The 12,965-nt window shown below is 43.0% G+C and overlaps 2 protein-coding genes across 3 annotated transcripts in view; one reads left to right on the plus strand and one right to left on the minus strand.

Annotated features, from left to right (window-relative positions):
- NTAQ1 (N-terminal glutamine amidase 1) overlaps positions 1-12,965 on the plus strand; it is a 226,803-nt gene that overhangs the window by 94,368 nt on the left and 119,470 nt on the right. The gene's annotated exons all lie outside the window — the stretch shown is intronic.
- Positions 6,113-12,965, minus strand: part of FBXO32 (F-box protein 32) — a 33,745-nt gene continuing 26,892 nt past the window's right edge. The window contains exons 8-9 of the mRNA XM_025451062.3: positions 11,960-12,103; positions 6,113-11,512 (exon numbers count right to left, since the gene is read on the minus strand). Of these exons, the coding sequence (XP_025306847.1) occupies positions 11,423-11,512; positions 11,960-12,103 (234 nt within the window). The 3' untranslated portion in view covers positions 6,113-11,422. The remainder of the gene's footprint in view (positions 11,513-11,959; positions 12,104-12,965) is intronic.

Consider the following 12,965-nt stretch of genomic DNA (forward strand, 5'->3'; position numbering starts at 1 on the left):
TATTAATGATAATGCCTATATATACTTTTTTAAAAAGATTTTATTTATTTGAGATCTAGAGAGCAAATGTGAGAGGGGGAATGGGAGGGGCAGAGAAAGAGATCTCAAGCAGGGTCCCCACTAAGTACAGGCCCATGGATCTCAATCCCATGACCCATGAGATAATGACCTGAGCTGAAACCAAGAGTTTCAGTCCTGAGTCCACCAAGAGAGTGGACACTCAACCTATTGAGCCACCCAGGCGCCCCTGTCTATATTTAATAAATACACATCTATTGGGTTTATGCTGAAAATGTGTACTGATGAGTTGATAGAAGACCTTGGTTTAAACAATAAGCAAAGGCTACAATTGTGGAAAATATGCTTCTCTTTATGGACAGTGAAGGCTACATGGTTTTTCTGCCTAGAGCACATAATGCAAAAACAGAAAATGGAAAGTGGACTTAGTGAATAATAGTAATGAAGGGTTGTGGAAGGGGAGGTGGGCAGAGGGTTGGGGTAACTGGATGACAGGCACTGAAGAGGGCACTTGATGGAATGAGCACTGGGCATTATACTGTATGTTGGCAAGTTGAACTTCAATAAAAACATTAAAAATAATAATGAATATTTAAATAAAACTTAGTATGTGTTAAGCACTGCTCTAACAGCACAAAATGCATCAATCACTTAAAATGCATCAACTCAGATACTCCTCGCAGCAGTTCTATGATGCAGGTACTGTTATCATTCCATTTTACATATAAGGGGACAGACTTGTCAAGCATTAGCACTCTGTCTGATATAGCAAGGAGGAGGCAGGACACGGTTTGAACCCAGGCAGATTGGCTGCAGATTCTTTGCTCTTGATCACTATGCTAGGCTGCCTCTCTGAAAGAAGTAGGGGCTTCTTGGAATAATTTTGAAATTAAGAAAAAAGTATCACTTCACACCTATCAGAATGGCTGAAATCAATAACAACAACAACAACAACAAAAAAACCCTGCAATAGATGTTGGTGAGGCTGTAGAGAAAGTGGAACCCTCGTGCATAGTTGGTGGGAATGCAAACTACTGGTGCAACCACTGTGGAAAAACAGTATGGAGGTTCCTCAAAAAGTTAAAAATTGAGTTAACTTATGATCCAGCAATCGCACTAATGAGTATTTACCCAAAGAACACAAAACACTATTTCAGAGGGATACATGCACCCCAATGTTTATAGCAGCATTATCTACAATTGCCAAATTATGGAAAGAGCCTACATGTCCATTGATGAATAAAGAAGATGTGATCTATATATATAATGGAGTGTTACTCAGCCATAAAAATCGAATGAAATCTTAGCATTTGCAATGACATGAACAGAGCTAGGGAGTATTATGCTAAATGAAATAAGTCAGAGAAAGACAAATACCATATGATTTCACTCATATGTGGAATTTAAGGAACAAAACAAAAGAGTAAAGGAAAAAAGCAGGGGGGAAGGGAGCAGAGGATCCAAGAAACAGACTTAACTGTAGAGAACAAACTGATGGTCACCAGAGAGGAGGTCGGGAGAGGGAGGGGGGAAACAGGGGATTAAGGAGGGCACTGGTTGTCATGAGCACCATGTGATGAATGGAAGTGTTGAATCACTATACTGTACACCTGAAACTAATATTACACTATATATTAACCAACTGGAATTTAAGTAAAACCTTGGGAAAAAAAATAGCTGACAGTCAGCTGGGTGCTAGCTGATATAGAAAGGCTCACCTTTCTTTCATTAAAAAAAAAAGAAAAAGAAAAAACTAAACATGATGAAAACAACTGAATGCCAGTTTAAAAAGCACAAAGAGAGGGGAACCAGTCACTTTTATGTGGGGCAAGAGGGACTATTTTGCTGTACTCTTTGGGATTTGCCAAATACGATTTCTCAGGATGTGGTAGTTGGCTGACAGCCTCTTATAGCCACTAGATTCCGCTCTCTCTCTGGTTTTTCTTCCTTTCCTTCCTGCCCTCTGAAGCCTTTCTGTAGACTTTCCTTGTCCTTGTTCTCTTTCTAGGAGCTCATACAAGTCAGGGCTCTCCAGAGAAACAGAACCAATGGGATGCACCTCTCTCTCTCTCTCTCTCTCTGTATAACTATATAGATATATTTTTATTACTCAAAATCTATCAATTTTCTATCAATCAATCAATCAATCATCTATTTATCTTTAAGGAATTGGCTCACACAGATGTGGAGCTGGCAAGTCTGTAATGTAAGGAAGGCCTGGGGCACCTGGGTGGCTCAGTTGGTTAAGTATCTGCCTTTTGCTCAGGTCAAAATCCTAGGGTCCTGGGATCGAGCCCCACATTGGGCTCCTTGCTCAGCAGGGAGTCTGCTTCTCTCTCTCTCCCTCTACCCCTGCCCCTGTTCCTGCTCTCTCTCTCTCAAATAAATAAATAAAATCTTTAAAAAAATAGTTCTTGCAGGCAGGGGTTGGGTTCACACTTCTGAATGACTTTTCCAGTGCCAGGACACTGCTGCTTCATAAACATGGCTTATTGGAGAGACTTTGAAATGCTGATCCCCTGTGATGTTTCTTGGGCAGGAATGTGATCGGTGTTAACCCCACTGAGTCTGTGTAAGGGGGCAGGAGACAACTTTATACCTACTACACTGACAAGCAGAACTCTCCTGTCTAGCTTCGCAGGTCATATATCTGGGCAGTCAACATAACTCTTGTTGCAGAACTAGACTATCAAGCAGTTGAGCCTTTCATTTGTAGACAGACCCTCCCTCAGCCTGGGATGGGGGACATACAGCATAATGGTCAGAACTGATGGCTTTGTAGGGCATGCTGCTGGGCATGCTAGCAAATCTGCTGTTAGTTCCTGTTTTGCTGTCATGAATTAACTACACATTGAGTGGCTTTAAAAAAAAAGTATTTAGGGATCCCTGGGTGGCGCAGCAGTTTAGCGCCTGCCTTTGGCCCTGGGCATGATCCTGGAGACCCGGGATTGAATCCCATGTCGGGCTCCCGGTGCATGGAGCCTGCTTCTCCCTCTGCCTGTGTCTCTGCCTCTCTCTCTCTCTCTACCATAAATAAATTTTTAAAAAAATTTAAAAAATATTTAATTTATTTATTCCTGAGAGACACACACACAGAGAGAGGCAGAGACACGGGCAGAGGGAGAAGCAGGCTCTCTGTGGGGAGCCTGATGCGGAACCTGATCCCAGGACCCCGGAACCATGACCTGAGCCAAAGGCAGGTGTTCAACCACTGAGCCACCCAGGCTCCCACATTGAGTGGCTTAAAACAACACAGATCCATTATAATGTCAGAAGTCTAACCCAGTTCTCACCGGGCTAAGTTCAAGGTATTGGCAGGCCTGCTTTCCTGTCTGAGGACTCTGGGGATGAATTGTTTCCTTGCCTTTTCCTGATTATAGATGGTGCTCTCATTCCTTGGCTCCTCACCCCCTTTCTGCCTCTTTAAAGCCAGCAGTGGCGGGAGGGCCCTTTGCTCATCACATCACTTTGTCCTCTTGTGCCTTTCTCTTCCACTTTCAAGGACCCTTGTGATGGGGCCCACCCAGGTAGTCCAGGATAATCTCCCAACTCAAAGCACTTAATCACACCCACAAATTCTCCTTTGTCATGTAACATGCTCACAGGATCTGGGGATTTGGATGTGTTCATCTTCAGAGAGACATTATTTTGCCTACAGTGGTAGCCTTATGATTTCCATGGAAAATAAGTAATTCGTGTAAGATATGATTTTAAACAGAAGGATATAATAATTGCACACGTTTTAACAATGCTAGAGTTTTTGAGATATATTTATGCTTAATTTATTAAGTTTATAAGTTATTAATTGACCTGGGAATAGTTTTGCTTTTTAGGTTGATGCTTACCTGAGCAGACATTTGAAGTGCTTATAAAAAAAAAAAAAAGGCAAATGGGTTAGATTTATAATTGTAGCTTTAACATGTTTAAAGGAATTTTTTTTGTTAAGATTTTATTTATTTACTCATGAGAGACACAGGAGGCAGAGTCATAGGCAGAGAGAGAAGCAGGCTCCCTGTGGGACTCGATCCCAGGATCCCGGGATCATGACCTGAGACAAAGGCAGGTGTTCAACCACTGAGCCACCCAGGGGCCCCTTCCCCTTTTTAAAATATTTGTTTATTTGAGAGAGAGAGAGAAAGCACGGGGAGGGACAGTGGAAGAGGGAGAGAGAAACTTTAGCAGACTCCTCGCTGAGCTCAGAGCCCCCATTCAGGACTTGATCTGACCACCCTGAGATCATGACCTGAGCTGAAACCAAGAGTAGGATGCTTAACCAACTGCACCACCCAGGGGCTCCAAGGAATTTTCACTAGGTGTATAAAAGGGACTTATTTTTTAAAGGGACTTTAGTCATTCAATTTGAGCTTATCAAACAGTAAGAAAAGCCCCTCTTATTTTGTATGAAAATTTACTAGACTTGTAAAGATTTAGTCGAACTTTAATGAAAACTAGGTCCCCACATTTGTTACTTTTTCAACTACCATTAATTTTTAACTAAAAAAGCTATAAATAGTTCCATGCTTGCACTGATTCTTATTTGAGTGGAAGGTATGCGATCAGTGAGACTTTGAAAAGCATTTTGTGAATGTGTGTGTCACTAATTCATGCAGCTCCAGCACTGGACCGGGCACTATGACACAGCCCCAAATAAGACTACAGTGTAGCAAAGTCTCGATGCAGAAAAGTGTTCTGGGAGGGAGATTTACTCAGTCGGAGGAGACTTTAGGGAAGACTATTCTAGGTAGATGGAGCAGCCTGAGCAAAGAAAGCATGGGATAGCTACTGAATGTTGAGCTTTTGTGATCCTGGTAGGAATTTTTTAAAAATCTGATTACTCTCATGTGCCTTTTATGTCATTTTATTTTTTTTTTTATTTTTTAAAATTTTTTTACATTTTTATTTATGATAGTCACAGAGAGAGAGAGAGAGAGAGAGAGAGAGAGAGGCAGAGACACAGGCAGAGGGAGAAGCAGGCTCCATGCACCAGGAGCCCGATGTGGGATTCGATCCCGGGTCTCCAGGATTGCGCCCTGGGCCAAAGGCAGGTGCCAAACCGCTGAGCCACCCAGGGATCCCCCCCCGCTTTTTTTTCTTTTTTTTTTTTGTCATTTTCTGATGGGAGAGTTAGTGGCAGGATCGAGATGTGTTCCAGAGTAAATATATTATTGAGTAGGTCAGCCACCACGTCAGACACCTAAGCACATCATACGTAACTAGAGATGCAGAGTAATGCCTAACCCAATTCTCAGACCCTTGTTGCTCAGGGAATCATGATTGTTATTATCGACAGAACATGTGTCATGTGCCTGGCTTCATGAATTTTCCTTGTACTAGTTCACTAAATCCTCACAACCATAAGTAATAGATTTAGTACCACTGTTTTGGAATTTAGGAAATTGAGACCTAGAGGGGTTAAGCTGACAAAGGTCGCACTGCAGGTAAGTGGCAGGACCATGACCTGAACCTTGCACAAGCCATTCCCTCTTTCTGGAATGCATGAGAACATATCCATGTTCTGCAGCCTGTTCTTTCTCACAGTTGAGATCTCAGCCTATCTCTTGTTGGAGAGACGCCCCCGCCCCACCTCGCTCAGCCTGTTAAAAGCAGGTTCCCTCGTTATTCTGCATTTTGGCCCCTTGTTTATTTTTATCGTAGCACTTATTACGAATTAAATATTTTCCTACTTGCTTTGTGTTTTTTTGTTTTTCCCACTAGAATCAAAATTCCATGAAGGCGGGCACTCTATTTGTCTTGTTCACTGTCCTGTTTCCAGTGCCTTGCACAGGGTCCAGTATATATTAGCTGTTCAAGAAAAGTCTATTGATGAATAAATGGATATTGATTTCATAGCTCATGATTCCCTAATCATTCTATTATACATATAGCAAATGGAACTATCCCATTTACGCATAATGCTGTTATTGACTGAGGATGGTACTCAGCAGCAAGCTTATTTTTCTCCATATTCCTAAAAATTTTGTAACAATGATAAGTTTCTGGGACAAGGAATCTAAGCCTCACTAGGCAAAAGATAAACATACTCAGTATGTTAAAAAGCCAACTTGAATTGGCACACGCCAAAAATGCACCAATGTGTTGTTGGAAAAACATTTATTGCAATTCAGTGTCAAAAAATTTTTACAAAAATATGCCACCGTCTGGTACAAACAACTATAAAAAAAATCAGTTCATCATGCAAGGAAAGTGTGCAAATAATTTATACAGAAGGACTTAGCTCACACAATATTAAATAAACATCTTTGCATGTAACAAGACTAACCTTATAATTTTAGTTCAACCTCCTATTTTTTATTAAAAAGAGTAAAGCTTCTGAACTTAGGACATGGGCTTTAATATACACTCCCTTTAGCCAGGGTTATTGGCATTTGGTAGAATAAAGATGGTGCCAAGAGCTCTCAAGCATAGAGCAGTCCTTGGAGCCTTCTGTTTAACAGACTTGTGCATCGTTAATTAAACAAACATTGCTATACTCAAAGACAGAAAAAGTCATATTCAAACTCCAGAAGTAACGTCGTAGCAGATGGCGTTTTAAGAGGTTCAGAGATCTGGAGCAGCCGTCCATTTTTGGACAAATGGAGCAGGGCCTGAATTTTGGAAGATTTCTCAGGAAGCTTTGTTTGCTGTGTTCAGGGACACTTGGAAAAACGTCCAGCAGACAAAGTCACAAATATTTGTGGTTTCTCACTCCTTGCTGCCTCTTGGAATAATCCCTCTTTGCTTAGTGAAGTTGACGTTTAGCAGAGGGTGGGAGGGTCCTCCCCCCCCCCCCCATGGACACTCACCAGATCTTGTGGCAGGTGCCGGAGGATGGGGAGATGAAGGGTATGGATTAAATGTACTTCTTAGTCTGAGAGGAAATACCTGCTTTGGTTACCATCAGAACCTCAGTTTCTAGAAAGCAAGCCAGCTGCTCAGCCTTTATATGTCTTAAGGGCCACTTTTGTAATTAAAATGAAAGTACCCAGGGAAAAGTGAATTTGTCAAAATATGCTGTTTGCTTTATGGTGAGCAGGTTGTACTTACTAGGATGGTGTACTCACAATAGGGTCAGAAGTCTGCAAAAATGTTAAGTGGCTCCAGGGAGAAATGTTAACTTCTCCATGGAGAACCAGGGACTTAAAATATTTGGAAAAGATAATGGCCAGATGCCTAACACTGGACCCTCATGCTTGCCTTTCACAGTGAAGGTGTGGAGAACAACCAGGTCAGATGTTATGTGTCTCTGGACACACCAAAGGATGCTGGATAGAGGGTACAAAGTAAAGGCCTCAGAAAATCCCGGGTTCATATTCAGGTCTACCACTGAGTACCAGACGGGCTCAGACATGTCCCACTACCTCATGTTGAAGGGCAGATGGAATGCCAGACTCCACCATCCTCAACTTCCCTTCCAGCACAAGAGTCTGGGATAGGAGTTTCCTTCCTTTGGGAAGCCATGGAGGGTTTACTCTCTTTAACAAAACACAGAAGAAAGCTTCTACAGAAAAGGTTGGCTTTAAAGGAGTTATGATCTTGTTTACTGAAGACATCGTGAGCCCGAGATATATCAAAGAGCCATCTCTTAGCATTTGTCTAGAGGTTCAGGGTGTTTCTGAGGTCTGTTTAAACACTAATAGGATTTTAGGCCAGCATCCAGTCAGAAGGATGGTTCACAGACAAAGATAGTTGGAAACAGATAAAAAAAAAAAAAACAACAACACCCAGATGTCCACATAGAAAATGTTGATATAGTTTAGTTAAAAAAAAAATTCACACATAAAATTACAGTTAAAAAAATTCACACATAAAATAGAGTGCATAGCAAAACACTTTTGCCCTATAACCTGGCAAAAAAATATAAAGTCAGGTGCATATTTTATGGTAAACATTGTATCCAATGCTACAAATGATACATTGTTGAACATGTCTTGAAATGATTGACCTTGTAAATCACACCACTTGCTTAGACAAATGAAATTCTAAGCTCCCTCTGTGCTCCCACAAAGAAACAACAGTAAAAAAGGAGCCCGTTAATTGCAAGCTCCTCGAAAAAGTTTTCGAATCCACAGAGAATCACGGCAATAACACGGTGCATGCTTGTTACCTTCCTTCACCCTCAAGTAAAGCCCACTGTTGCAGTGTTTTGTGGTATCAACCCACCCCACCCGAAATAACTCCTCCGAGCCGCTTCGGTATAAAATTGATCATCACTAAATAAATGTCATCTCACAACTGACACCCTGGCGATGTTTTTCTTTGAAGCTTTGTCACCCACCCTCCCATGACACTGATCCATCTCCTCAAAGGAATAGCATTAAAGTGACAATGCAAGGTAGTTGAAGATGTCATTGGACTTTTTTCTGAATCTTGCTATGAAGTTAGCACTCACATATTCTTTCCCTAAATGTTGTGCTTTACTCTCAAGAGGCTCCAGGCTTGTTGCTTATACACCTTTAAGTTGAACCAGATTGTACATAACATCCCCATGGATTTGTGCTCACCCTGCCCTGGACACACTCCTTCCTTCTTTCAAAGTCCAAATTACTTCATAGCTGACATCAATTTCCAATTCTACGTTACAGGGGTAGGAGTGGTTAGGTAGGTACAGCAAAGAGAGGGGAGCCTTCTGTCTCTTCTAGTAGTTTCCACCATCTTGTCCGTCTGGCTTTTAGACTAGCAGTTTTGAGACAGGGATTCTTTGGTTTTGTTTTTTTAGGTTAGGTTGTCCCCAGAGGGTTTGCCAATAGAAATTCTAAAGATGATTGGTACCCAGGGAACAAGAATTTTCTTTTTCACTCGCTTTACTTCTAGGTGAGGCTCTGGCCATGCTGAACAGCTGCCATGTGCCGCCAACACGGATGCTCTGCACCCGCTAGGTTCTTCTCCATTGCCTTCACACAAACCACAGCATCAAAGATAGGCCATTTCTATTCCTTCCCCCATCCCTCTCCACCTGCCATTTCCTTTCTTATTCTCCACTACCAATGAAAGAGAACCATAAATGTTGGTTTCTTCTCTTTTCTCCTTAAAAGTTTTCCTTGACTCCGTCACATACCACCTCCAAAGATGCCAACAGAGTTAGGGAGACCCCAGAGGCACCACTAAGGGAAACATCTCAGAAAGCCATAACCCTCCCACTAGTGGCAGGAGTCATCTCACACAGATGCACCTCGCTGCCTGGGGGATGATATGCAATCGTGGGCACTGCAGACAGTCCAAAGGAGACTGGTTTGCCAGTTTGGTGCTGACAATTTAAGGCAGGCAACATTTCTGGGACTGCAAACCTGAGGGTGCCTATGGGGTTTCCACCTCCTGGATCAGTATGAAGGGGCAGAGGTCATGAGGTGATGGACAGATGTGGAAGGCCATGCAGGCCTAAACCTAAAAATGTCAGAGTCAAAGGTTCCAGAGATCTCACAGTTGCAATCAACCCAGTTCCGCCCCATATCTTTCAGGAAGCTGAGACATTTGAGAGACATCTGAATTCTGGAAGAGCTAAGTTTTTAATTCCACCATCTAGGGCCTGCATTCTCAGTGTGACTTTGACTCGGGGAGGGGAGTGCAAAAACCCCACTAGGTATTACAGGGGCTCCAGAAGCTCAACCTTAGCCAACAAGATCTTATTCTTCAATGTTGAATTCAGCTCAGTGGGGAGCATTTAAATTAAATTTTCCTTCTGATGGGAGTGATAATGAAAATAAACATGGAGATGCGCTGGTGTATAGATAGGCACAGGTGCTGCAGAGTGAGGGGGGCTGATGGTTGCCTTCTCTTCAGCATGCTGACACTTGGGCAGGGCAGCAGGGGGCTCGGCATCGCCAGCCGGTGCCTGGCTTTGTTTCTATACATGCTCAGCCACCTTTGCCCTCTCTAGGTCACCCCAAGCTTCCACCCCTAAGGATATAACTGTTCTTCAGTGTGAATGTGAGCAAGTTCCTATTTCTGCTTCACTTATTTGCCCAGGGCATGCAGGGTGGCAACTTTATTTGCAAAAGAAGGAAAAAAAAAAAAAAGCACAAAGCAAACACAACTGCCAGAATATGTACATTGTTGTAGAAAAGCCAAGTTCTATAAAAAGTAAAAAACAAAAACGTCCCCTCCCCCATCCCAGGAATATTTGACAAGGAACTCCTGAAGTCCTGAGATTTCCTTTCTTCCACACCTGCTGCTCTTTGCCTAGCAAGATCCCCAGGGGGTGTGGAGCAAGTTTAGGAAGAACCGCACAGTACTTCTGTTCCCTGTGACTGGGAACTCCAGGCTTTATTCTCCTCATCCTCGCATGAAGTCCTAGCTTAGGCTGATTCAATTTTGATGTCGGACCTAAAGAAAAAGAGAGCTCCTCGGCTTGTCACCTGCCATGAGGCACAGCAGCTGGGAAACCGTCTCACTGATACGTAAAACCCGTTTCCCCAGCTTTTATCAGCACTCTGGCTCCCACCCGTCCACAGATACGCTTATCCGTGAATAGACTCCAGGAACCCAGACAAGCCGAGAAGTGAAACAAGAATACGAAAAGTCTTCACAGCTCTTGGGTGGGACTAATTCTATCTTTTTCTGAAGGAGGACTTCCTCTGGGACTGTTTTTAATTGGCCTTATGCCACCCCGAATGAGCTACCGCATGAAAGGAGAGGCCTATGTGCTGCGGGGTTGTTCTAGAAAAGACGCAACTCCAAAAGGGTGCCTATTTGCTTAAAAAGGAAGTCTGGAGCATGATGAGGATTGCCTCCAGAATCTCTTCCTGTTGAAACCCCTTTCATGTGACGAAAAACCAAGACCAGCAGACGCGGCCTACTGGGCGATGCGCTCTGTCAGGGGGAGCAGTGCCTACTTTCTGAGGTAGAGAATTGTGTGATAGATTCGCAAGATAAGGCCCTATGCCCACGCGGGTTTAAGATGGGTGGTACTTCCTTTGCCCTTTTACAACCCCCCCCCCCCAACAATTGAAACCAAAGCGCAGAGATTTCGCGTATGTTCGTCTTCTCTTTCTTTGAGCACATTTTCACATTGTAAACAGAGTGTTCTATCTTGTGTTCGAGTCCTCCCCTTGTCTTCCACATCCCTAGGGAACTAGACCAAGGAGTGTCAGTGAACATCAGGAGGATTTCCATTTTCACCGATGAAACGGAATTCCTGCCCTTATAGTCTTGCTGGCAAAAAGGGAGAAAAAAGTTTATTTACAGTATTTCTGCTTTTCCATACCGATTCTAACGAGAAGTCCATTTCCTTAAATTCTCAGCCAGCAACCGCATCTCTCCCCTTGTGACGTCCTCTCAGTGACTTATCTCAGAAGTTTTGAGCCAAGGTTTCAAATGTACACTATTTACAGATGAAGTGTCCAAATTCCATATTCCCAGCCATCCCATCAGCAGGGAACCCTTCTGAAGTATTGTCACATGCTGGGACTCAGAACTTGAACAAGTTGATAAAGTCCTGGGGTGAAAGGGAGACGGAGCAGCTCTCTGGGTTATTGGCTGTGCACGGATGGTCAGTGCCCTGGAAAGGAACATCATGGTTAGGTCTGACTTCTCAGAAGCATCTCATTGTAGCACCATGAGGCTGTGCTCAGCCTCAAAACAACATTCCTCTGTCCAGAATGCCATAAGTTCTGCAAAAACTAAAGAGCTGTGTGTGTGTTTGTGTGTGTCCATGTGCACCAGTGCACAAAGAGATTGGAGAATTTGGAGGTGGGTGGGATGTACAAAAATATACATACACATAAAATATGTATCCATAAAAATAGGGGTGGAGGAAATGAAGGCCTCTCAAAGTTTTTCTCCCCAGGGACTGAATCAGTGTTCCCCACACCTTCAGCAGGGCGGGGGTGGGAGCTGCAGAAGTGAAGAGCAGGGAAGTAGGAAGGGCTTTGGTCTTGCAACGCTGGTGCCTTTGGCTCTTAGGGGCTCGGCTAGGGGACTGTGGCAGCCACCTCGAGACACATACCTTCCAGGAAAGAATGTGACAGTGTCTGCAAAGCTGAAGGGTGTCTCCGTACTGCTCTTTCCGTGGGTAACATCGCACAAGTTTAAAATACATCTTCTTCCAATCCAGCTGTCCTTTGTCTGACAAAATTAATCGCTTGCGGATCTAAATTGCAAATGAATACAGAAAATTGCAAACAACTGCAGGAGAGTTCATCAAGAAGATGGTTTGTGGTTTTGTGCTTCTGAAAAGTTCTGTTCCCACCCTCCTTCCCCTTTTGCATCTATGCCCTGCAACTGCCAGGGAAAAAACTGCCAAGATAAAAAGAAGGTCCTTCTGAACTCTAACCCAGTGAAACAGTGGCTTTTGCCAGTCTTTAAAAGAAACAGGTGGCTGGTGACATCTCACTAGTGACCTCTACTAAACTGTATTTGGATGGTCCTTTAAAGTTCAGGTGATCTCAATAAACACCTTCCATCTTTTCTTTGTTGTAGACTTGAGGGATTTATTTCCAGGGAGATGCAGTAACTGCTTGGCACAGTAGCTCTATTTTATATCTAAATATTAGTGGCTTCGTGAACAGAACTTGTTGAACTCACACATCTATATAAAGTTGGGGGAAAAAGTCTGAGGGAGCATGAGGAGGGGAAACAGGCCTAGAGCTGGTGTCAGAAGCTCCCAGTTCAAATTCACACTCAAGGCCAGTTTCCTTACCTTGAGAGCCATTTCCCTGGTTTGGGGCCTGAGTCCCCTCATCTGTTTAAACAGAACATAATGATACCTACCCTACCCTGGGTGTTGGACTAAAGTGAAATTATATGTATAAAAGTTCGTTAGCTGTAATATATAAAATGTTACTTTTGTAAGTTAACTTTGTTATAGAAGAGGAGGACTGGTGTCACTTTATGAACTTTTTAAAGCAAGGTGTGAAGCATGCATATAGGTTAAGAATCTAAGTTGTTGTTTTTGTTTTTTTTTGGTTGTTTTTGTTTCCATCAAAAGTGCCTTAAAGGAAACCCTCACATAT

This window comes from Canis lupus, chromosome 13, assembly GCF_003254725.2.
Source record: "Canis lupus dingo isolate Sandy chromosome 13, ASM325472v2, whole genome shotgun sequence".
Taxonomy (NCBI): domain Eukaryota; kingdom Metazoa; phylum Chordata; class Mammalia; order Carnivora; family Canidae; genus Canis; species Canis lupus.